We start from the raw sequence: 27,410 nt of genomic DNA, 5'->3' as shown, positions 1-27,410 counted from the left end.
AGATAAACCACTTTCACACACAATAAAGTTAATATGAAAATGGCTACCTCTAAACCTTTATACATAACTAATAAGGACCTCCGTAAATTATATTAACAATGCTTTGCAACAGTAAGACGTAAACAATGGATAGCGAACAAGCCTACCTTTACAACTACGTAAGTGATAGAGATAGTGAGAATTGAACCTAAACCACGTGTAGATAAAGGTCAGTATTGTATGGCAATATAAAGCCACAGCGAACTGAAGTTAACTCAGCAATAACAACAAGGTTCACTTTCCATTCGATTATTTACCTAAAAACATTTTCAACAATAACTTCAATTTCGTTATTCATCCGTAATTCTAATTTATATGTAATCGTGGATAAACTTTTAACCTTTTCTTTATAATAACAATACAACACCTTAACCACGTTCATATTAGGGCAATGCAGACGCAGCATGTCAGCAACTGGCAACCTGCAATTAGCTGTTCATGACCACTTTCATTAATAGTGATTTGAAATATGTGCGCAGACACAGCAACTCTATGTAGTTGTAGTTAACGGCGGTTTCCGATTGCCACAAATACCAACAAAGTCGTTCAATTATCACTAACAATTTGCTGTGGGCTACCACGTCGAGGCAAGTAACCTTTATATTTATTAGAGTATCGATTATCGTTATTTATTTCAAGTTGTAATGAGAAATCTTTAACGCTTCGTTTTTGTTACTGCTACTTAGAAATAGAAACTTTTGAACGGTTGATAGTTGCTTCAACAAAAGTTGCTCCATCTGCGCATCCTAAGAGTGATGCCATGAAGTTCATTTTCGACTTCTTAGCTTTACACATTTTCAATATTTAATTTTAGGTAAACTTGCAATTTTAACACTAGATGTCACTAATATTATAAGCTAACGCACTATAATGTGTTCTTATATTAGCCAATAACTACCCTAATAAACAAATTGAAAAGTACAGACGAGGTAAAATATCAAAACCTTAGATTCTTTGTAACATACGTATTAAACAAAACTCGAATTGTTACAAATTGTGACATGTTATTTGACAGTGTAAAACTAGTATTATCAAATTCGACTATTAAACATTCAAGACTGTCAATTATCACGTCATAAAATACAACAACGAGTACTGAACAATCGTATTGAATGGTCAAAAAATAAAGCAAGATTTATGTATACTGCTGAAAGCTTTGATTTTACTGTTTCACTTTAACAAAGAAACTTTCTATAAAGATTTTAGAAAAAACGAAACGAAAAGTAAGGACTTTTACGTACAATATAGAAAATATTTTGGTTAAAAAAATATGTAAGTACCTAAAATCGAACAGCGCAACATTTTGTTTTCCGTGGCACTTAAATTCAGTTCTGATGGTAAATTATCTCTATATTGTTCGAAAAAGTCAAATCATAAGTATATACGTATGTATATAATCCGACAATATACATTTAGATTTATATATAGATGTATAATACTGGCGTGAATGTGTTTGAAGCTCTTGTGGTGTTTGGGTGTGTCGTTGTCTCTAAATTGTCTATTGTAATCGTATATATATATATATAATGCATAACATCAGATCCTTTTGCCCGTTCATCAATATCAACTATTTCATAAAAAAATAAATCTTCAATAGCACCCTGCCTAAACTTTTCTTTTACAATATCCATTTCTGCCACTAAAATATTTTTTTTGGCAATTTTCAATTTTAGTCAGAAATTAAAATCAATGTAACCTTTCGATGCAAGAGGATCTGATTTTTTAGACGCTTTTGCTACTTCAATGTCAAGGTTTTTTATGGAACGTACTCAACTTATTGGCCATGTTTTAAGTGCGGTCAAGGGTGAGAGATGTCAGCGCTTAATACACCAAAAAGTGTTTGTGTATCTAAATCAACTAGACTGACGCTTTCAGTGTCAAACTTTGCTTTCCCTGTGAAGGTATCCATTTCTACCGTAGCTAATAAGTTGTGCCAAAGTGTTTGTGTTGTTATATAACGATTACGTTCTATCATTGTTCATTTAACTAAGAGTAGCAAAAGCATCAGTGAGTCCTATTTCTAGTACTTTTTATTTATAAATGCTAATCTGCAAATACTTAACAAGTTACTGTAACCGACAACTCGGGTTAGTAAATACACATCTCCCCAATCGATACGATGCAACAATAACTTATATAATCACAACATAGAATATTACACATTATAATATAATCACATGCGCACATATATTTAAAATTTTCCAAAAATGTTTAGCCTACTTATCGGGAAAAATTAACGTTTTATTTTTTATTAATTCATTCGCTATACTATGTACAGTCACGCCAATAAAGTTTATAATCCATTTTTCACACATCTACGACTAAAGTATCACATTAAAGTAACAGTCTCATTCACACATACACCCACTGAAATTCACACAACAAGTAAGACACACATATGCACGCAAGCGTGCTCACACTAAAATATATAGAAATGAATTCCTACCTCTCACATTCATCCCTGTAAATCATGAGGTTATAGTTGCACCATATCAACATCCTAACAAAATCAACATTAAATTCAATATCCTACTAAGATGTCTCAGTCAATACTCGATAAGAATAAAGAAGTTAGTCCAAATATAGTCACAGAACAGACGAAAGTGAAATCCTAAATGCCATCGCAGGCCAAAAAGTCATAGATAACTCCAACGCTAAACACGCTACTTAAACAAAATATAATACAAAAATACACCAATAATAGTAATACAATAAGATACCCTGAGTGCAAAAGTCATAAGATCAATTTTACAACTGAAATTATGTAAGTATTAGGAGAAAAATTTAGAAATTGGTCAGTCACTTAGGAGCTTAAAATTAATCTACTCATTTGTCACGGGAATGCATTTCGTAATCTTGTTTATTACTCTCTTTATTTATTTTTAATAAATAATTTACAATTATTATACTAAACTACATGTCTACCTTGTATAAACCTCTTTGTAAATTCATTACAATTTATTAATTTAATAATAAATAAAAGTACTGGTGGTATTATTATGAACAAAATAGGCAGTTACTTTCTAATTTTATTTAAAAGGCTAGCGGTTAAGACTTTTACTTGAAAGTGGTTTTAATATATAAATATAAGTACGTGTATCTAATGAATATAGATATTAATGAAACACAACAGTTTGATTTCGATGCAGTTGGAAGCATCAGGATGAGTCATAAACCTTCAGCGATTCATTTGATATCACCCAAATTCCTTCACAAATGTCGCATTAACTAAGCATTCATTATACTAATGTATATTATAATAATTATAATAACCGACATACTAGACATCGAACACCGAAAGCTTATAATAAGAGAAGCGGTCAGGACCAATCCTAATGCTCGATGATATTTAAATCGTTACGACCAGCAAAGTGCATTGTGACACTTCGTCGTATGAGTTGTATCTATGACAACATGTCAAAATACATTTTAATTTAAATAACACGAGCATTAATACTCACACATACTCACTTCTAGTAGTAGCTAATCTGGTTTTTGCGATTGTTTAATTCTGCATTTCAAATGTTAATAATCAATCAGAGGCACCGCCTGTTTGTGACACTGACAGTACAAATATCAGTATACCTTACTTCAGTTTTAGGAAGAAAGAGCTCTAAGATAAAGCAGCATATTAATGTCACAAATTTTATTTATTAGTTGTAAACAGGTATTAATGGAAACTTTGTGCCCATTTTCAGAACTTCATCTATTATTGTGCAGAATAGACAATGACTAAAACGGACTGCTATTACTAAAAGTAAAGTGTTAAAGATCCTTCAGTAGGTTCACAAAAAGAGAAAATAAAGAAATAGACAAATAGAGAAAACGACACCGATCACACTTCAAGAGCCACGATACAATATAATCTTCATGCAAAATGTCATCTTATTACCATCAAATTAAGGTCCTTATTCGTTATTACATTAAATTTGTTCGCACTACTCTCAACTAGTGTCGTCATATTCTTTATACTAAAATGAAAAGGTCTCAAATTTGAGATTACCCGGTACAATTGAGAGAGTAGCTACACTTTTAATGTAATAGGGAAATCGGACGTCAAAGTCGTTTACCTTTAAATTAGTGACAGTTAGCGGGATTTATTTAAAGTTTAGTTACATCTAAACCTCGCTACGTATCAAAATAACTTTTCTAAACACTATCAACTACGTGAGAGTCAACAACGAAGATTACAGTTATATCTACGATAGATTGAAAGAGGAAGATAGGACATATTAGATACAGCGGTATTATGGAGGAATACAATAAGGTGTAAGGCTTTAGAATAAAATACAGAGTGGGACGATACGTCTGTCGATAATTATTTGCTGACTTGAAACATTACCCGATGGTGTTTTGCTTAAATACGACATAATAATTATGATGTTTTATAATTTTTATAGTTTTCCAAAGGAACTATTTGTATATCAAAGTGCCGATTTTAAAAAAAAAGATATTATTTAGTCCATAACGTCTGCTTATATTACAAGATGAAATTTTTACACTAGCAACCAAATAGTTTGACAACAAATTAATTACCAACAGACACATATCTTATCCATCGCATATAGGGAGCGGGAGAAAGAGAAAATTTTGGTCATGTCAATGTTAAAATGATATATAAAAAACAGGTCCAAGAGTTCTTACCTCTATTATTGTTTATTTTCTACGAACAACAGTTTTAACTAGATCGCCATGCACATACATAGATACTATTTTATCGTAATACATGATAACCCTAGCCTAGACACACGTACACTGAATTTAATTTTAATACCTTATTGCTAAGATTGTGAAGGGTTGAGAGAAGACGGACAGGCTGAATCTACTTAAAGATACCCGTTGATAACGATCCTCAGCGGTCTTGTCTGGAGATGGTGACACTTCACACAAATAATAAGCGTCTATGACTTAATGTCACGTGTTATAATGTGCGAAAAATCACTTGTCCAAAGAGCTCGATTCGCAAATCGCAACACACTTGCAAATCCGTTAATGATATTAAATTCTCATATGACGTTAGTATATTTGCGATAAGTTGTAGCGAATCGAAGCCATAAACAAGACCTGAGAGTTAAGTTTATTTAGCTAGGCGTGCACAAAGTATAAGCCTATCGAAAGAAGCTATGAAAATATTATCCAGTGTAGTACAGTGCAGGAAAATATGTGATATCTTATACTTCAGAAAATATAGCTGAAAATCTCAATAGATGATTATCTGAAATTATTGTGGATCTGTCATATTTACAATATGAGTAGTTGTATATATTATATTAGTGAAACGTAATTTTAAGTGTAATTTCTTGATCGCATCTATGTGATACTGAAGTCGTGAATACTCATTCTAAGTATTTTGTTACGTAAATTTGACACATCTTCACAAAAGAGTGTATACGTATATACGTACATATTACGTCCTTGGAACAGGACTTAGTATGAAATGTTAAATGTGTAATGGATGTTTAATGCCATTTGTCTGTCATAGACAAGTTGATTGACTGCAACCGTATGTGATAAGGCAATTTAAGATAAACGTCTTGAGTGTTACTGTTGTGTGGTCATACTTGTAAATAGAAAATGACAACCGACTGTTTTATAAGTACCATTTTACGAGATTGTTTCAAAAACTTACACTCAAAACCTAGAGTCAGATAAAAGTTCAATATGACAATGAAGTCGGAACTACGCATGATATGTATTTCATAAAGATAATTTGACACTTCTTCATAGTTACTTTTGTCACTTTAACTTTACGAATTGCAATCATTTTACGGCGCCAATGTCATAGAGAAATCTCATTACGATTTCAGATGTTAGCATTATATTAAATAAATTCAATACAGGACAATATATTTATTTGGGTAAATATATCTGCTTATAAAATAAATTTAACTAGCAAGCGTTTGCTATGTTAACAATAATCAAATTAACTTTAAAACTAATGGTATAGAGTTAAAAATACATGATGTGCTGACATCGTAGAGTCCATTTGAGAGTTTATAAATCTACTAGAAAAGGTGATCATTGAATCCGAGTGAAGTCAAGTTGCTCTTAAAGATGAAATATTGAAAGAACCCCATGTTATATTAACATTTGGGTAATCCATAGTTTATTATTGTTAGCAAAATTCATGGCTTTTAGGAATTGTTTCAGTCGATCTAAAATTTCTTTAGGTTTTGTTACCTATTGAGCAAAGAAAATGTTACCAAAGCTAAGATATATTTGTCAAGTATTATATGTAAAAATAGGAATATAAATTATAGTTTTACATGTTATTGGAACATTATCATATTTTTATATGAGTTCGTAATTTGTTTTGTAACGTTAAAATAATGAAAAAGTGTGTGTATGACAAAGTGTCAAAAAACGAATTTCTTACGAAATTCAATTATTATGCCGCACACATTTTCTTAGGACCTCTAATAAACTATAGATCACACAAAAGCGGGGTTAGAGTGAAAGAGATAAAAATAGATCAAGTAGCTAATTAGTGAGTGAGTCGAGCGCTCGCAGCCGGGCCGCGTCGGGCGCACAGCATTAGTTTATTTTATTCTTATATCACAGCTTTTGACGATAACAAATCTTTTGCATTTGCAGCTTAATACGTGGAGACAACCTCCGAACAATTAGCCCAACGTAGATCACTTGCCTTTACAACTGACAGTCAAAAACCTTTACTTACTGACATTTTTGTTTAAATAGTACTGTCCTAAAGCGCTATTAAGTGAGATACACAAGTTGATCTCAAGACTGTTTTATTGATTTATGATTTGTTTCCGCACGATACAATACATTATACAAATGTCACTTCAATACATTGATTTCTTAACGTATTTTGTCAAAAGAGATAATTGTTGTTCATTTGGTATGGTATGGCTATTGTACTTAAGGTGGACAAAGATTTAACAACTCTTTTGTAGTTCAGTAAGTATGTGAAACAAATAAAAGTCAGCAAGTAAATGTTGAAAACTCCCAGTAGTGTAAATCCGCGTGCATTGAATCAAATCTGTGTCCTATCGTGTATTTTGTTTTCGGATTGAATCTAGCCCGCGGAATCTATCAACATTGTCCATGTATAAATAATATGTCGTCTCAATCACACCTCATGTTTAATAAATCTAATGTATCTGCTGATAATGCTTTTCCTCTACTAAGTTTTTCTTTGTTATTGTTAGAAGAACAATGTACATACGACATGAAATTTTGTTTTTATATACATAGTGTGCCATCAACAGGATCTGTGAGCGAATTTGCTACATCGTTTTGCCTTAGTAGGCAGCATTATCTTTGCCCCTGTATTCAGTAAATCGCTATTACTTATGGAATTGACCATAACACCACCAGTAAGAAATATAATTTATTTTCATTCATTTCTTTGAAAGAATTTCGTTCTTGTTTTCATGTGACTGAGATGACATAATAGACATAGACTACAAACACTAGACGTTAATCGCTCGAAGGATCAGCTCGCACAACGTTACTTTAATCCTAAGCACAGAACATCAATTGCGAATCGCGTCTACCAACTTGATTCAACAGTTAATCATAAAACATGAGGCATCGCTACCTAACTTTACATTATTATTAACGAACATCGATCTTATATTATAAAGACATGCAAAAACGAAATTACAACGACTCTAAACACGTAATGCGAGACCATATTGTCTTCGCTGTCTGTTACAATATTGTACCTATTATATTCGATGTGGGTTTTAAGGCTAGGTCGATTACAGGTATAGTCCGAAACATGGTGAGAAAATTTCATAACATACAAATGCTTCACAAAAATATGAAATTCGAATTACATAACAATATAACAATTTCTCATGTATCTTGTAACTCGACTTGTATGACAATCTGTCACAAATTTTCAAAATAACATTCAAATGCTTTTTTACTACATAGTTACATAAAAGAATATTAAGAATATCGGTTTTTATGATGACATGTCGTAAAAGTGTCCCACCGAGTTTCAGACAAATATTTATACACCTAAACAAAATACACTGACGCGATATTGAAACACTGCATAAGCACGCATGCAAAAGATTTCGAGTTGAAGAGACGAAGGCAGCAGAGCAAGCCAAGAGATACAAGCCCAGTGGAATTTGGATGAAAACAAATATTCAAGATAACAAGAATACATTGTTATTTCAATGTAATTGTTGAACTCCGAAGACGAAGAAGACAGAGTCTAGACTGAGCGTATGCTACAGGGACAGTTGTTTGGTACAACACAGATTTAACTCTACCAGTTAATAATGATCAAAGGATGATTTGAAATACTCTATGACACTCATGTCGTATCTATGTCATATAACAGCTTTTACGTGTAATTCAGATCAAACATGTCATAGAGTACCCAAAGGCAGCACAAAAAATAAATGGTTATTTTACCTAGAGTTAGACGCAGACATGACTTGTATTTTAAAAGACTTTTTCAACAATATTATGAGCCATGTGGTGCATATTATGACGTCAATGACACTTCTTCATATAAGAAGTGCCATGAAATATTAACCTCACGATATGCAGTTATTATGGTCATTTTTAAAGTAATTTTAAGCTCTGCCCTCAATGATGTTTTGTCATCACAACAAAAATCACTTAAACTATTACAGCATCGCCTGAATGATCTATACGCTCAGTCCAGAGGCAGGTTTAGAGTGAGACAATGATGTGCGATAGCGCATCGACCCTTTGCAAACATATTTGTTTATTCGTTTACAAAGGCGCACGTTATGACAGTCGCTGTCTTAACCAAAGCCTTGTGTGCCTTTAAGCCACTACACGCGTGCTAATCTTAATTTAATTCTTCCAATTTATTAATTACACCGTTGTATTAAATTTACTCATTTTACACTTAAATAACAATATATCACAAGCATCAACATATAAAACAGGTTGGTTGGTGTTTCGTCCGTCGACTAGAACGCAGGTGATTTTTGTGATCCGGTCATAAAACAACAATCAAAGTCACAAGTCACAAACAAACAAGTCCTTTAAAACTATCAATAATAGAGTTTCTAAAACAGCACTTGTACTCGAATTTCTAGGGCAATAATACTACAATTGAATACGACAATTTTGACACTTGGTCTTACAAAAGAAATATTAAATTTGACGTCACAAAATTCAGTTACTGTTATAATGTTTTTTATTAATTCTTAACAAAATTGTAACTAAAATGCACCAAACAAGAAACTTTTTTTTTCACAAATTAATTCAATTTTATGCTATATATTGATTTTACAATTATGGTCTCATTGAATATGTTTATTTTAGCTGCGTTGTAGTGAACAGACGAAGTGATAGGTTGGCTAGTCATCTTCGCCAGCTTTGACACGTGGATTTGTTTAGGAAAAGCATATCCGTATTGAGGCTTCCAGTAGGACTATTTATGAAGCTGGAAAGCCTATAAGGCTTTAAGCCCAAATACTCGTTCTTTTTCTCCTAGCGCCAACTTTTAGAAATAAAAAAGTCATGGTCTACATATTGTTTTGTCATGATTTTAAAATTAAAAGTAGGTCATTTGACTTTAAATGACATCTATATGCCTTGATTGAACAAGATATTGATTATTGAATAAAAAAAATAATAAAATATGGATTGAAATATTTGAGAATGGAAATCGGGTTTCGTTATTGAAAGACGTTTTTTATTTATTTTAATTCACTCCATTACTTTGTCTGTCATTCCATTCACAAATAGATGTAATTCAAGTAAAATCAAACTCTTTAAGTTAAACCATGATAAATAAGTTTTTTTTTTGGAAATTTATTTATAAATTTGAGTTACTACTTTAGGTAGTGGTGGCACCATATGTGTCTGAGCCAGCGAAGTGTCAAAGTTTGGTGGTTCAGTTACATTAATCTTCTACAGCTGTGATCGCCCGGCAACGCGATGACTTTTTGACCTAACGTTACCTTTTGTTTTAAAACGACGTTTCTCTCGGTGCTATCCTTCCAAGTCAAGTGGACGACTGTACTCATGACGTAGCTCACAGATTTAGACGTACGGCAAATAATTTTGAACCTAATAATTTTGTAGGTAGTCGAAAAATGTGAGCGAGAGAATTGACGACGACACTTCCTTGTCCAGAAAAAACATCATACGAATTTGAATATGTGCGGAGCACGCGTTAAATTCGCAGTGAATTCGCCTTTTCCTAAAAAACCTTTTTATGTCTTTTTAGGTTAGATCTACGGTGTTATACAGGGAAGCGACCGATTCGTCTATTTAACTTGATTGATAGCTCCGAGTGCCGCTCTTATGAATGTATAAAAATATTATTGCTCATTATCAAAGCACCAACGCCACGTACATGCTACTAGCCGTCTAATTTTCGAAAAAATTTTGATTCTCGTCTACAAAACTTGATTTGAGCGCGTGTGATACAAACCATTATGCTGATCGCACATTACACGTCGCGCGGTTTACGCTGCTCGAATTCAAATGACGTCATCCGTAAAGAAAATTTCTGATTGAATTTCAAATCTTTGTACGTCACTAATAAAAAACGTGACATAGAATGTCGACGTAACGTTATGTATATCCATTTGTATGGTAAAAGTACCTGGATGCTAAATCAATATAACCTATCACGTCATTACATTTGACATGACAACTACATTATGAGCTTAAACATTTAACAAATTATTTTTACTATGACATCAAAATCGATCCAAATATTAGTGCAAATATCATTCACTTATAATTTTCGACATATTTAATATCAAAAAAAATCTTTTAACTTAATTAATATTTTAATATCATAGAAATCTACATTAAATTCTTTATTTTGTACCAATTTGCAGAATCAAGTATCTCTTTAGTTGGATAGTAGTCTTTCTCGGTTTTTTTATAAGTATTTTATACATTTTATGTATTGAGGTTTTGTTTGCGTCAACGCGTTCTGAATACTAGCACATTACACATTCGTACATATACAAAAGTAAATCAAATGTAACTTCGGATTTATTTTTAAACGTACATTGTTTCTACAATTATTCATAACATTTGTCAAAAGTCTCATGTCATGAATCTGACGTCATTTGAAGTCCCTTAACATTGTAATCAAATGCATCTCTGACGATTATATTGGCATAAATTGAAGTAGCATACTACGAGTAAATGCTCTATTACTTATTTAAAAGCAATTTCATCTTAGTTAGTAACGAAAAAGACGCGTGCCGCAAATGCGGTTCGCGCGAGCGTATGTGCGATCAGTTTTACAAATCCTGAACGTAATATTTGTTGTATTGAGGGTGCGGGTGGGTTTGGCTCAGCTACATCATGTATTCGGTTACACGTAAAGGTGCGCGCACATCAGCCCGCTCACTGCATCACGCACTTACTCTCGATCTGGGACTTGAGTTCGTTCACTTGCGTTTCGATGGTGTTTTTCAATTCTGTAACATTAATTTTTTTTCATGTTAGTCAATTATTCTTACTTTTCTATTTAAAATGTATATAGTTAAAGGTGCCGCCCTGTGACTATCAATCAAAGGAGTATGTGTTAAAACTCATCCATCAACGGCTCACTGTTGAGCGCGGGTCTCCTCTCAGAATGAGAGGGGTTAGGCGAATAGTCTACACACGTAGAGAATTAAAAAAAATCTCAGGTATGCAGGTCCTCACGATGTTTTTCCTTCACCGTTTAAAATTGTGATATTCAATTCATAAAATGAACATAACTGAAGTTAGCGGTGCATGCCCAGGATCGGATTTGAACCTACGCCCTCACAGAATCAAAGGCATGCATCTCCAACTTTTCAGTTATGTGCATTTTAAGAAATCAAATATCACGTGTCTCAAACGGTAAAGGAAAAACATCGTGAGGAAACATGCAGAGAATATTCTTAATTCTCTGCGTGTGTGGAGTCAGCCAATTCGCATTGGGCCAGCGTGGTGGACTATTGGCCTTACTCCTCTCATTCTGCGAGGAGACGAGCTCAGCAGTGAGCCGTATATGGGTTGATAATGATGATGACAATGACAAGTTAGCCCTCGACCACAATCTCAATAAACAAACATGTCGATGCTGTACGTACTGGTGAACTCGTCCTGGTCTTCGAGCTCGGCCTCCGCCGCCAGCTCCTCGGGGGTCTTCTTCTTCCTCATCAGCGGGTTGTCGGGCTCCTGCTGTTGCTGCTCTGCTATCTCCTCCTTCTTGGGGATTTTGTACTGGAAAGTGAGAATACATGCCGTTAGTTGCGAGTACAGAGTTTGTGCGTAAGGACTTTACACAGTGGCGTGCATAAGGTTTTTAAGTAGCGTATGCACTATAAGTAAAAATTAGAAAATCCCTTGTCCAACTATGTATTCTGTGGACCAACATTTGTATAGAGTCCTTAGGGTAGGCAGTGCATTTTTGCATCTATGAAGTGCACGCCACTGACTATACACCCTCTATATAACCAATAGTAGACTGACGTAAATCAAGTTTAAAGCTAAGCTTCAGTTTCCGTCTGTGAGTTTAAACATTTTTTTTTGGCAATTTGAACTTTAAGTTCCCAATTGCGTTTCTCAATAAAAGGTTAGGGGAACTTTGTAAATTCTATTTTTCGAAGGGATAAAACCAAACTTTCATATTCATGCATATTTTTTTTTTTATTCTTTACAAGTTAGCCCTTGACTACAATCTCACCTGATGGTAAGTGATGATGCAGTCTAAGATGGAAGCGGGCTAACTTGTTAGGAGGAGGATGAAAATCCACACTCCTTTCCTTTCGGTTTCTACACGGCATCGTACCGGAACGCTAAATCGCCTTGCGGTACGTCTTTGCCGGTAGGGTAGTAACTAGCCACAGCCGAAGCCTCCCACCAGCAGACCTGGACTAATTAAGAAAATCTCAATATGCCCAGCCGGGGATCGAACCCAGGACCTCCGTTTTGTAAATCCACCGCGTATACCACTGCGCCACGGAGGCCGTCAAAATATGTCTTATATCTTTCACATTTATATATGAAAGTTATATAGTCTTGATTCTGTTGTTAAAGTAACAACAACAAATTAATCCCCATAATCAGATCAGCGCCGATCATTAATGACAGAGCAAGACAATTTTTTAATCTAAGGTACTATTGTATTGTCACAGAAAGAACGCTAGAAATCAGTCTTTACAAGCAGCGTGGTGAAGCCGGCGAAACCCATAATAGACAAACCTCACCCGTCTCCTTGAAATTCGCATATAGAAACTTTGTTCAAAAATTTAACACTAACAACAATTACGTAAATTATTATAATAATCAATATTTACCATTAAAAAAATACTCGCCGTATTCCTACGGGAAAAGAGAACCACGCGGGTGAAACTAATAATTTTGTCAAACACTGTAGTTTAAGTTTTTTATTATTATCCGAAAACCATAAATTTTACAAAGACAAGCAAGGAACATCAAACAAAGTCAGATCTCTCATATAGTACAGCGGATTTGGAGATTAGAGCAAAAGAAGCATCAACATAATTATGAAGACATAGATTTAAAATCCACTTAATTAAAATACAGAAAAAAAGTTAAACCAGTACCTAATCCTCTTTGGCACAGCCTCGATACGGCAGAGAGAATTCATTTTAATTTCCATTAGGACCCCGTGGGAGCTCATTAAGAGTGATACCCCAGTAACAAGCGACGGATGGACTTTTTAAAGGACGCAATCCTCCGAGACCTCTGTGTCATTTTTATATTCCTCCGAGCACGGATAATTGGAGCTGCGAGGAATTTATCTTGGCCTAGCAATGCGGAATCAAAACTGTTTAACTTTGGTAGTGAATAATTAAACTTTAACCATTCGCTGCCCGCGAGTATTTTATCGGTGAGCCTGTCTGCGTTGAAGAAGCCGTCAGACAGGGAATGCGGTTTTAATCTACCGTTGTAAGCCATTTAAAAAATCTTTATATTCCTGTATCGCGCGGAGCATGATACTGTGCTCGCCTATTGCCCTTAAATAAAATAAAAATAAAAAATAATATAAAAAAGCCTTTTATTTCTTCTTATTTACAATTAATTAGGTAATAAGTATTTTAATCTTTTAATTGATAAAATTAAGTAATTTTACAATTTTAAAATGTTTATTTATTATATCTTCCCTTTTATTTAAAAGAAGAACCCTTGACGGTGAAGGCCTCCTCCAGGTGCTGCCATTTTGATCGGTCTTTTGCCTTCAGTAGCCAGTTTTTGCCGGTAAAAACTATTGCCCTTAGTTTACTTAATATTTTTTTACATGTCACGTAATGGATACGATGGGCGACCGGTCGTCCATTTAGGAGTCAAGTATAAGTGAGGTAACTTATCGTTTTACATAGGTTATGTAAATCAAATTTATTATAATAATTAGCACATATTAAGAGTAATAGGCAGATAGAGCGCACGGAACACGACGGTGTCGTAGCCGTTCCAAATACATAATTCAAAAACGAATACATTCTCGAGTCAGTACGACACGAAGCGTCACGTCAATAATAGTAACTAGTTACTACCCAGATTTTAATCCTTAAGTTAATTAATAAGTTAGCACGCTTCCATCTTAAATTGCATCATCGCTTACCATCAGGTGAGATTGTGGTCAAAATATTCGGATGTGGATGTGAATGTGAGATCAATAATTTACCACCGAAACCTTAAAAATTGTTCAAAGCCTAGCGTTCAGCATAGTTGAGGCGTACAGCATAATTCAAGTTTCAAGTCATTAAACTAAGTCCCGCGTAAGCCGCGCCCCGAATATCGGGAATTTATTGCGTTTCCGCGCAAAGTTAATACTTTCACCGTTAAATGTTATTAAAATTAAATTATTATAGCGGTAAATTGTTATTTATACCACGACCTATATTTAGATTTACGCGAGAGGCCGAAAGCGGGGCCTTCAGCGGTAATTAATTGATATTACTATATAATATAAATTTCACTTAAAATAAATCTTAACTATTATTCTTCATTATTATCGAATATTAGTCATTATCATTAGCAGAGAATTTTAAAGGGGGATTCGTGAGAGGGGATATGGAATTCTAACTATCATGCTGTTATGGGTCATCATCATCATTATTAACAGCCGATGGACGTCCACTGCTGGACATAGGCCTCTTGCATGGACTTCCAAACAAAACGGTCTCGAGTCGCCAGCATCCAGCGGCTCCCTGCAACTCGCTTGATGTCCTCAGTCCACCGAGTGAGGGGTCGACCAACACTGCGCTTTCCGGTGCGGGGTCGACATTCCGGCACCTTAGGACCCCAACGTCTAACACCTGTCATAATCAGCTGTTAATGATCAGGGTCGCTAGCTTAAAGTACTTCCCGTGGCATAGGGGTTGCAAAACAACTACCTAACTCGGACTTCAGAATTTTTACTGTAGTTTTAGAAATAAAATATAAAGTTTAAAAACTTGATTACGTAAATAGAGGTCTAGAAAGAACGAAACGAGAAAATATTTCAGAGCGAAATAGAAAAATGCATAGGTACAAAAATTTACATGGTAGAGCCGTGGTCTACGAATCATCATACAAGGAAAAATATCCTCTTTAAAACCGTGTATGCTACTGATACACTAAGTTACGGGGTAGCACTATTTCATGAAATACAAATTTTAATTTACCTGTACAATAATCAGCTCTCAAACCTCATCATAATTACTCTAAAACCGCGATGCGTTAACTCTTATAATTGAATTTAATTAAAAATTCGCTAAAAAATATTACAGGTAGGTAGAATTATTTTTATACCTGGTACTTACTAAGAATATGGATAAGATGTACTAGCGTTCCTTACTAGTTAGACATTAATACTTTACATAGTTTTAAGAAATCCCAAAACTTTCCTAGTGCCCTACTATTTAAGCAAACCATACAAACTTAAAAAAAAATACACAAAAAGAGATACATACAAAATTTAAAACTGAAAGAAATGTCTTTGTCAAATTTCGTTCTTCATTCTTCTGGTCCTCTTCTTCTCTTCTCATCTTCTAGAGGTAGATTGAGCCTCAAAGAAGTCAACCTGACTCGATTAGGGAGTCGCGTATAAAACGGACTCCCTACTAGAGTCAATTTAACATCCAGGAGCTTTATTTTTCTTCTATTTTCATGATGTCTTGTTTGCTTCAATCCTTCTTTCTTCATAATTCTTCTTAAAATGAATAAGGGACAATATTTTCAATTGAGTACACATTTATTTAAAAAAAACGCCTGTTTCAATATTTTACATTTGTTTACATTAGACAAATAACTACGTGAATTTACACGCATATGCACCAATTAAACTGAAAATCGCATCGAAATGAGACTAGTAGTTTTGCACAAACAAACTTTTACAGTCAGCCCTCATGGGCACGAGATTTTATTTAACGGAGTTTAAACAAGCGTTCAAATACAACAAATGCATTCAAGTATATGTTCACACGACAGTGTTTTTAAAACAGGACGTTTTTTTCGAGCAGTGTCGCATTTTCAATTATGGGCGTTGGAAATAGACCTTCATTTAACTTAATACTATATTTGAACGCTTTTTTAACGTCCGTTTAAAAACTCTCGTGCGAATGACGGTTAACGCAGTGGTCACTGTACACATCACCTATCTAATATATCTGAAAACCGTATTAAAATCGGACCAGTGTTTTGATTGGTTAACATAGGTTTGTACAAACATCCTCTCACCGCAAACGCAAATGCCCTCGTGAGTATAAAAATCCAAAAAAAGTACAAATAAGTTAATTGTCAATATAATAAGTGTGAGCGTGTCTATTACCCCTACACGTTATTTTAACGTATACATACATCTAAACCTTTATATTATGGTCATACGGTTTTGCAGTATGAACGCTTTTATGGACAACACAATATATATTTTTTAATTCAAGTACAAGTTATCCCTTGACTACAATTTCATGTGTATGAGTTACGATGCAGTCTAAAATAGAAGTGGGCTAACTTGGAAGAGGTAAAATTGTATTCTACCCCTGTCTATTCTACCAAGTCCATAACCCTGACTGTTCGCGGCATCTTACCGAAACGCTACCTCCTACGTACGAAATGGTAACTAGCTGCGACAGATGCCTAGAACTAGACAAGCCAAGAATTATAAAATCCTAAACTGACTGAGACATAGAGGTGCTGGACCTCTGTGTTAAGAACCACAGCACTACCTAGAAAGGTAGTCAAATAAAAACGCAAAACGCAATTATTTATTCGATAAAGACTACAACATACTTGTAGGATAATGCGGTGTGAAGGGAGGGTTAGGGTAAAACGCAAAACACAATTATTTATTCGTTAAAGATGTAGGTATATTCAGAAAAATCTGCAGGACAATGCAGTGTAAAGGTGGGGGGTGGAAGGGGGTAGGGTAACGGCTCGTAATAGCGTAACTGTGCGTGAATGGTGTCATCAGTGGCGGGATTGCGCCGAGATTGCGCGCTAACGCGGTTACCAACTCATCTGGCCGGAAATTGATGGAAACGACACTTAGCGCTGAGATGAGCGGCCCTCAAAAATGGATAAACCACTATTAAATAGTACAATTCTGTATTACAATTATTTTTATAGAAAATAAATAAACAATTTTTGAAAATTCGAAATTAAATACAGTGGAATCCATTTATAATGACACGTCTTACTAAGCGAAAGTCATATAAAGCATTTTTGTTAAAAGAATTAACCTTAAGAGAAAAATGGCACATAAAATTAGTTTGATTTCTCATATCCTAATGCACATAATAATGCACTTTTCTCCTCCAATTGTAAATGGTTTACGACATTGAGATTGCATTTTTTTGAGTTCGTAGTTCTCTCAGTTAGTTGACAATCATACATAATTCAGTAATTATAATAATAGTAATGGTCTTATAGTGAAAAACTTCGACCAATACCTGAAGAAGCTTTCGCTGCTGGATCAAGGGTCGTATACAGAATTCTTGAGACGGTGCGTATTGTAAGGAGGTTTCTCACTCTGGATTTTTGTACGAGATATTATAAGAAATCATGTTTCGAGTCACTTGTTAACCTTTGTGACGCTTCTTTGGTAGACATTCTTCGAGTTTGATCTTTCACGGTCTTTTTTTTTTTTTTTTTATTCTTTACAAGTTAGCCCTTGACTACAATCTCACCTGATGGTAAGTGATGATGCAGTCTAAGATGGAAGCGGACTAACTTGTTAGGAGGAGGATGAAAATCTACACCCCTTTCGGTTTCTACACGGCATCGTACCGGAACGCTAAATCGCTTGGCGGTACATCTTAGCCGGTAGGGTGGTAACTAGCCACGGCCGAAGCCTCCCACCAGCCAGACCTGGACAAATTAAGAAAATCTCAATCTGCCCAGCCGGGAATCGAACCCAGGACCTCCGTCTTGTATATCCACCGCGCATACCACTGCGCCACGGAGGCCGTCAAAAGGATTACAAAGCAAAGTGAGTTACAAGTGATGAAATGACTTTCCGTTCGTTCAAACTCATATAGTACTCGTTGTTAGTATTCTGTTGTGGTAGGTGGTTGTGGCTTGTTGCAGGAGAATCACTTGAAAATCTTTTTGCTTTTAAAATAACCTGAAGATTGCTCATCAGTTGTCACAGATATGAATGAAGTGACAATACAAAGTGGTGTCAAACTAGCTCCGTTGACTTTTCCTCCAAAAAACATACAGTAAGCAAAAGAAAATATGCATTTTATTCAGAAAAATCGTAACAAAGGTCAGCGACCCCGCGCGTTGTTACACGATGTACTGAAAGTGTAAATCGGCGGGACCGTCGGCAAAATAAATCGAAGTCCCGTTTCATAAAACCCAAATACGTTGACAGCAATGAAGGATGTAAATCACATCAGCCGGCGCGCCCGCCCGTGTAATAGAGGCTGCTAAATTGCTGTGGCGTTCAAATGGTTGGGTAGTGGTAGCAAAAAAATCAAAATATTGTAATAAATTAGTAAATAAAACAAATATATTTATGACTAACTGACGCCGCACGGTTTCACCCACGTGGTTCCCGTAGGAATACGGGGATAATATATAGCCTATAACCTTCCTCGATAAATGGGCTATCTAACACTGAAAGAATTTTTCAAATCGGACCAGTAGTTCCTGAGTTTAGCGCGTTCAATCAAACAAACAAAGAAACTCTTCAGCTTTATAATATTATTATAGATTATAGATACAAATTAAATGTATTGTTTTCACGGATTATTTCTGTAATTGGTTATTTGTTTACTTGATGTTTTGTCTTGACATGGGAGTGGTAGATGATCAGTCCGCGTCCTGACACCTCTATCGTTTTTCTCCTAACAATGCTAGCATAGCATCATGGTAAAGAATGTACTCAACACTGATTTATGTCATAAAGGTTCGATCCCCGTTCGTTCGAATACATTATACCCACTCCTAACCCTATGTATAATCGACAATTCGACGCAGTGTATACGGTCTGCTGTAAGGCCGACCAATCAGAGGCAAGATCGGACATTTGACGTTTTAAGATTGCAATTTAACGGTTTCACTTCCGATATATTACACCGAAAAATAACAAGTTAAATTGTAATCAGTATTTTCGGTTTACAATATGACGGCAGATTAAAAAAACACGAGTGAGATTATAAACTAACGTTTTTTCAATTTAACGGCGACATATCGATTATTTTTTATTTGTTTAGCGATGTGCCGGTAGATGGCAGTGGCAGTATTTTGTATTGCGACATTGAGTAGTTCTCACTGAGGGTATATATTGTGTAGATTTTTAATATTAAATAATATTCGCATTGGAACGGCATCGTGCCATGGATGTTTTATTTTGCTTCAGTGCGGATCCCTTACAACCTACCGGTACCAAATCAAGTAATTGGAATAAAAAAAAAAAGAACTTTTAACAAAATAAGGCAAGCATTAATAATACTTAACAACTCTGTTATTGATAGTCACGTGTATGTTGTGTTCACTAGAATTGATACCAATACAAAAAATGACATTAAAGCGAAAGCAGCTGCCAGTCCTTCGCTAACTCGATTATAATAATTCCATTTAGCTGCCGACCTTACACGCAGAGCGCAGTGTAGTGAGAATATTCTTGTACCGTCGACACAACACAATGTTGCTTGGTGTAAATTTATGACGCGCTAAATCGATGGGCGGACCTTCTCCTGATATATGCATTACATTGTGTCCATTATAGTTAAATAACGTCTGAAGGAGGAAAATGCTTCTATACTTATCTCCATACTATCTAGTTTATATTTTGTGTTTATTTTACGTCTAAACATGAAATGGCTTTTCTTTATTCCAAGAAATTCTTACTAAAAATTCTCAGCTCGGAGTTGGGAAGTTATTGATGTTACACCCCAGTTATACACTTCCCGCGACTTCGTCCGCGTGGAATTCAGTTTTTCACAAATACCGCGGGAACAATGGATTTTTCCGGGTCGAAAAATATGCCTGTGTGTTAATCCAGAGTAAAATCTATTTACATTTCAAATTTCAGCCAAATCGCTTCAGTAGTAGCGGTGTTAAAGAGTAACAAACATCCAAACAAACATACATCAATACAAACGTATTAGAAATTACCTTCAGCCTTCTGTTTTATGAATGAAAAATATTTTATATCAAAATTAGTATGTTAAAAAATAAGTTGCAAGTAGGTTGCCTCAAAACTCCTGGCTAAACTATAATTAACGTTAGTTAATAATATGTAATAATAAATTCTAATTCGGTATTTCTACTATTAGCAACTGATGTATTTGTTTTTATTTATAAGAAGTTAGCCATTGACTACAATATTATCTGATAATGCAGTCTAAGATGAAAGCGGGCTAACTTGTTAGGAGGAGGATGAAAATCCACACCCCTTTCGGTTTCTACACGGTACGCCTTTGCCGGAAGGGTGGTAACTAGCCACAGCCTCCCACCACCTGAACCATTTAAGAAAATCAATCGGCTCAGCCGGGGATCGAACCCAGAACCTCTGTCTTGTAAATCCACCGCGCCACGGAGGTCGTCAAAATGTATGTACGATTTGATGATCACCCTAAGACCTTTAACCCTTTGGAGCGTGGTGGGTTGAAGCTCCATATCCCTTCTACTTTAACTTACGAGGAAGTCGTAAGTTACGAGGGAGGCCGTGTAACTTAAGACTTCCTCGTAATCACACTTATATTTGGATCCAAATTGATTATTATACCCTGGAATACATAGGTTAGATACTTCTTTTGTATGTATGTATTAATATACCCGAAAAAATCGATAATTCCCGTGGGATTTGTGAAAAACTACATTAGAAGACACAGACTAGTTTTTGATAGTGGATCGCTAACAAATGATCGCTAACAGCATAATACAGTCAGAACAATGCTAATTAACTGTTATCAAAGCAGCGCAGATCATCAAATGTCAACATTAAACTGATTATTGCTTCGATACAATCGCTATAAATGATTACCGTCCAAATTGAATATTATAACAATATTTGTATCGCTCCCAGTTTAATTATCAATGCAGACGTTGTAATATTGATCGACAAGCAATTAACTGTTATGGTTAACCACACACACTATTATAATATTCAATTATAATTTATTTTTGTTTATCAAATTAAATTTACTAGTATTGCAAGTAGGTTATAAAACCAATTTAGAAAAATAAAATCTATCACTGAATTTTCTAAAGTGTTGTTCCAAAAAGCTCTTGAGACAAAAATAACAACGCAATAAAGTGATCTGATAGGGGCTGTGGCGTGCACAAACACTAGGGTAAGCAACGGTAGGTTTTTGGCTGGTGGGAGGCTTCAGCTGTGGCTAGTTACCATCCTACCGTCATAGATGTATCGCCAAGCGATTTAGCGTTTCGGTACGATGTCGTTCGGTACCAAAACGAGTGTGGATTTTCATCCTCCTCCTAATAAGTTAGACCGTTTCCATCTTAGATTCATCACTTACCATCAGGTGAGATTGTAATCAAGGGCTAACTTGTAAAAAATAAAAGAAAAAAGCAATACAGTGTACATAATGGAAAATTCCTTCTCCACTAACTGGTATTGAGTCTTCGGGGGCGATGCATAATAGCATCTACGAAGAGCACGCCAATGGATATGGGTGGGTATTCGTTTTTTGATACTGATACACCTAAAATACTTGTTATGTCTTCGATATAAAATCCCTCATAGCTCGTCATTAATTAAGCTTAGAGAGAATGTCCATCTAACAACAGCCAATTTCCCCAACTCCGGGCTAATGCTTTAACTGGAAACTTCTTATTAAAAACATACATATAGATAGATAGATGATGTACATACAATAATATCACTAATATTATAAAGTTGAAGAGTTTGTTTGCTTGAACGCGCTAATCTCAGGAACTACTGATCCCATTTGAAAAATTCTTTAATTGTTAGATAGCGCATTTATCGAGGAAGGCTATAAGCTATATATTATCCCCGTATTCCCACGGGAACGGGAACCACGCGAGTGAAACCGCGCGGCGTCAGCTAGTAGATACAATAAAAACGAAAGGAACACAACATACCATCCAATTGATATTAATATGATCTTTCCAATATCGTTTGTCTTTCTATAAACTACATGTAAGTAGGTATATAAGCTTCAGGAACGCATAAATTGGACGAATAATGATAAAAAGTCACGTGAAACTCGAACGCGAAAACAAAACAACAAAAGCGGTAAATAATTGAGCATGCCGCACAAATCGGGAGCACTTACGCCTGTCGCTCACGACCAGCAATGGCGGCGCGTGCTCCCGCGAGCAAGTCACGCGAGCATGTCACAAGTTACGTATACCTAATGAAAACAGTTTATTTGTATGTCAACCTGTAATCAGGAAGTTATTTATCCGATTGCAGTGAATGGAATGAAGAAGAGAAGAGTGAGTGAAAGAATGGTTATGTGTTTTAATTATTTTAATTTATTATTATTATCAACCTATTTTAAAGACCCACTAGAGGGGCAGGCCTCCTTCCTTATAGTAGAAGTGACTGACAATGATGCAGTGCAAGTTAGTTGGTGGGTTTAGGATTAACACTTTAACGATCACTGTCATCTGATGTTAATGAGAACTAAGACTGATGGTTTAATTTGCTATCCGAGGGCGTTGTCTCAGCACCAGCTTCCCAACACTGGGCTTAGATTTTTTATTGAAAATTTTTAGGAAGAAAGAAAACCTCAAGACGCAGAATTTGAACCTAGGATCTCACGATCCCAAACCACATGGGCTAATCACAGGACTAATAACACAAATCAGGTGGAATAATAATGACCGAGACCAAAGTATTGCTCTTTGAGACACATACTGCATGGGCTGTTACATAAATAACTTCCCAATTCTTGATTGCTATTTAGAAGTACCTCCGAAAGAACGAAACCTCCAATATTCTGTGGTACAATCCAGAAACTAGCCAAGTAGCACGTCGATTCTCTGTATACGATCGCTAACGCGTCGAAAACTAGAAAATAGCATGCTAAATTGCTTGGCGGCACGTCTTTGCCGGTAGGGTGGTAACTAGTCACGGCTGATGCCTATAACTATTAGATCAGACATGAGCCAATTTAGGAAATATATAAAACCATAAATTGGGTTCCTGGGAATCGACAACAGGACCTCTATATTGAAAACCTCAGCATTACCCACTGCACCATAGATATTATCTTAAATTAGTTAGGTACGAAGGCAGTTTACTATTTATCACAGCACCGGAAAGTTTAATCGTTTTAGACCATTTACCGTCGAAGTTAAAAATACTCCCGGACTTAAGTTAAGTCGGACTTAACAATTGGACCGTTAGGAAAAAGGTTTACCTGAAGTATTTGCTAGCACTGACGGTGTTTGTTCGGCTGATGGAGTTTCGAGTGGCGTCGCGGCGAAAACTAGTTCAGTAAATGGGTTAAGGCTTGGTCAGAACTAACGGAGCTTTTTTTGTTTGACTGCACGGATTTTAATGGAACTTTCACTGCAGTGGCTTCGGATTTTATTTAGTAGTTGAGAATAGGCTACGTTTTGTATCTTTCATTTCAATGATTTTCGGCTCACTGTTGAGCACGAATCTCTCTTAGAATGATAAAATTAGGCTAGGGTTTCTCAAACTTTTAAAATTAATCCCTGTTAAAATTTCTATATGACAGCCCCTTACTAACTAATGGGGAACCCTCCACCCCCCCCCCCAAAGAAAAAAAGACTGTTTAAAAAAATAAAGTACCAAATTAATGTGATGAGTGTCCTTGTTTTTTGTCGCAAATGGTAGTAATTTTGGACAATTTTAACCTTAATTCTGACTTGGTATCACTTATCTAGCCACCATTATGTAAATCTTGTCGCAAACCCCCTACCGTCAGATGCAGAACCCCTGGGGGTTCGCGTACCCCACTTTAAGAAGCCCTGGGTTAGGCTATTGGTCCACCACGCTGGCCCAATGCGGATTAGCTGACTTCTTAAAAACCACACAACAGAAAAGTTGGAGGTGCATGCCCCGGACTGGATTCGAACCCACACCCTCCGGAATCGGAGGCAGAGGTCATATCCACTAGGCTATCACGGTTCTACATCTGATAGTGGTCGTTAATGAAACATTATCACCCTATACCCGTCAACCCGCATTAGAGCAGCTTGGTGGATACCATATCCCCCATACCCCAATATCCCCTCTCGCTATAAGGAAGGACCTGTCCTATAATGGTTAAAATAAGCTGATAATGATATTTTTAATTGTATCTGTAAAGTGTAAAACCAATAAAAAATCAACTTCTTCATCAAAAGAAAGCTCTCCAAAGTTCATTAAGACTCTTTTTTCCGATGTCTATGACGTCTAATCGCGCCGCTCGTGTTCCAGCCTTCGTCGTAACTTGTAGAAGTTCGCGCGAACTTTTAATTGTGGGGCGAATCCCTTGCTTCGGGCGTGTCTAATTAATTACGATAACTATCCGCTGTTTTTTTTATCCTCTTCTATATTTATATCGGTGTATATAAAATGCTTTGTTTTGATTGAGTGACGGATCAACGCACAGCCGTGATTTTTGTTTTGACGCAGTGGTATGCGCGGTAGATTTACAAAACGGAAGTCCTAGGTCCGGCTTTGCCGATTGAGGTTTTCTTAATTCGTCCAGGTCAGGCTGATGGGTGAGAGGGACCCTACCGCCAAGACGTACTGCCAAGCGATTTAGCATTCCGGTACGATGTCGTAGAGAAACCGAAAGGGGTGTGGATTTTCATCCTACTCATGAACTCTCGCATTAGTTGAAATTGTAGTCAAGGGCTAGGGCAAGTAGCTTGTAAATAAAACAGCCTAAGATACTAGTCCTAGAGGCTTGCAATTTGATAGACCGGTTCCTTGCATGACATTTAATTTTGAAGAAGAATTTTTAATGAGACAGAATTATGAACATAACAAACCACGGTATTGAGGCGTTCTCTCTCTACGCCATCCTCCAGACTTCGGTGCGTCTGATAATGGAATTTTCAAAAATGGAATGGAATATCCATTCCATTTTTGAAAATTCCAATTCACGGTATTGAGAACGCCTCAATACCGTGGTTTGCTATGTTCATAATTCTGTCTCACTTACCAGGAATATCACATAGCTACACAAATATTTTTATCACAAACCCCATTGGAAACATGGATTTTTCCGGGATAAAAAAGCCCATGCATTTATCCAGGGTATATTTCACCTCTGTTCCAAATTTCGGTAAATTGAAAGTAAATGAAATCAGTTCGGTATAGGCGTCGTGAAGGAATAATAAACATACACACATATTTACAGACAGACTTTCGCCTTTATAATATTAGAGATACTCTCGGCTCTACATTATCTCTATGTTTGTGACTCAGCTAAAAGAGAATAAGAAGTTGACAATTCGTATTCCTCGCGGTATGAGCTGTTTTACATATGTAAAACCTATACCCCCCCCTTCTCCCCCATTGGCACATTCGTGATCTTATTAGTGGCATTGGCGCGAGTTCGAATTACATTTTATGTGGAATAAAACGGCGGGCACGTCGCCGTCTACTTTTAAAATGAAATTTAAGATAGCACGCGCATTTAAATGTATTACAAAAAGGAGGAATTTTTGATTCAGGCTTCAAAGGAGGGTCGAGGAAGGAGGATCAACTCATGAGGTGGTTCGGGTAAAAGTGCTTGTAAAATATTATATAGTTCTAAAACCGTCCATTCCGGACTCTTGTGTCGAAGTAGTTCAATCGACTAAGTAGGTATATATAGTGCATTTTTATATTTTAAGAAAATGATGTCCCCAATAGCCTCCTTGATAGCCCAGTGGATATGACCACTGCTTTTGATTTGGGGGACTTGGGTTTAACTCCGGTCGAATGCACCTCCAACATTTCAGTTATGTGCATTTCAACAAATACGTGTCAATAAATTCATACGTGTCTATACGTGAAATAAATTCATACGTGTCTCAAACGTGAGGAAACCCGCATATCTAAGATTTTTTTTAATTTTCTACGTGTGTGAAGTCTGCGACATGCTGCACGCTGGTAGTGGTTGTTACTGGAGGACTGTTAACCTAACCCATGAGGGCGACTCATGAGTGGGTAACCCTTGTTAATGATGAATGATGACACCAAAATACTTTAAATATAAAAAAAAATGTTTTTAAACAGCCCTCCGAAAGATTTTTTTGGTAGACTTCGATTTGAAAGGGCATAAAAAAAGATTTTACGCAAATATTTTACTCATCGGGAATGAACATTGGGAACTCATTTTAAAAGTCGATGCCTCACAATACCTACTGTCGGTAGGGCGAGTAGGGGAGGTGGGGGTAGGGGGTGCAGTCTAATGGGCCATTAACCGGCACTAGAGCTTCAAACGTTTTCTAATAGAATTTGCGCTGAACGCGGCGTCAAAGGCGATGCTAATTTCATAGTTGGTTAGTTACTGTGTGAGGTGGGGACAAGTTTTGGTGCTACTAGAAATTGTCATTTTTTAAAGCAATACTAATTTTTAAACTCACTGTTATTAGCACATTTTAATAGCCCACTAAACGGGCCATGACACTTTGTGCCTATGTATGCACTTATGGGAGTATGCGGGCTTAAAGCTTAACATTGTATTTGTAACGATAGGTATGATAACGATTTTTAGGTATGATATTGACCGGGAAAGATGGATTATTGTTTTCTCTAAGGCACAGGGGTATAACACCATATACTGTCTCACTGAGCATAGGACTGAGCGTTTTTATTGTGAATTTCTTTTAAAGAATATCCCAATTCCCAAGCAAATGCATTTCGCTATCGTATTTACGAATACTTTCAATATGGGGCTATTTAATCTAAGGAGTGGGTAAACAAACTGCAAGCATTAGCAGCGTCTCAGCCGATCAATTCATCAACTTTGAAGGTACGTTATCTACGTAATAGAATTAACATCAAATCA

The 27,410-nt window shown here is 36.0% G+C and overlaps 1 protein-coding gene across 2 annotated transcripts in view; it reads right to left on the bottom strand.

Annotated features, from left to right (window-relative positions):
- Positions 1-1,661: 1,661 nt before the first annotated feature.
- Positions 1,662-27,410, bottom strand: part of LOC112049553 (complexin) — a 322,195-nt gene continuing 296,446 nt past the window's right edge. For both annotated transcript variants that reach the window (XM_052889153.1, XM_024087491.2), the window contains 2 exons: positions 12,093-12,225; positions 1,662-11,450 (listed from right to left, as the gene is read on the bottom strand). In XM_052889153.1, coding sequence (XP_052745113.1) covers positions 11,377-11,450; positions 12,093-12,225 — 207 coding nt within the window. In that variant the 3' untranslated portion in view covers positions 1,662-11,376. The remainder of the gene's footprint in view (positions 11,451-12,092; positions 12,226-27,410) is intronic.

This window comes from Bicyclus anynana, chromosome 24 (genome assembly GCF_947172395.1).
Source record: "Bicyclus anynana chromosome 24, ilBicAnyn1.1, whole genome shotgun sequence".
NCBI lineage: Eukaryota > Metazoa > Arthropoda > Insecta > Lepidoptera > Nymphalidae > Bicyclus > Bicyclus anynana.
The sequence above is the reverse complement of the archived record's forward strand: the minus strand, read 5'-3'. Positions and strand labels throughout refer to the sequence as shown.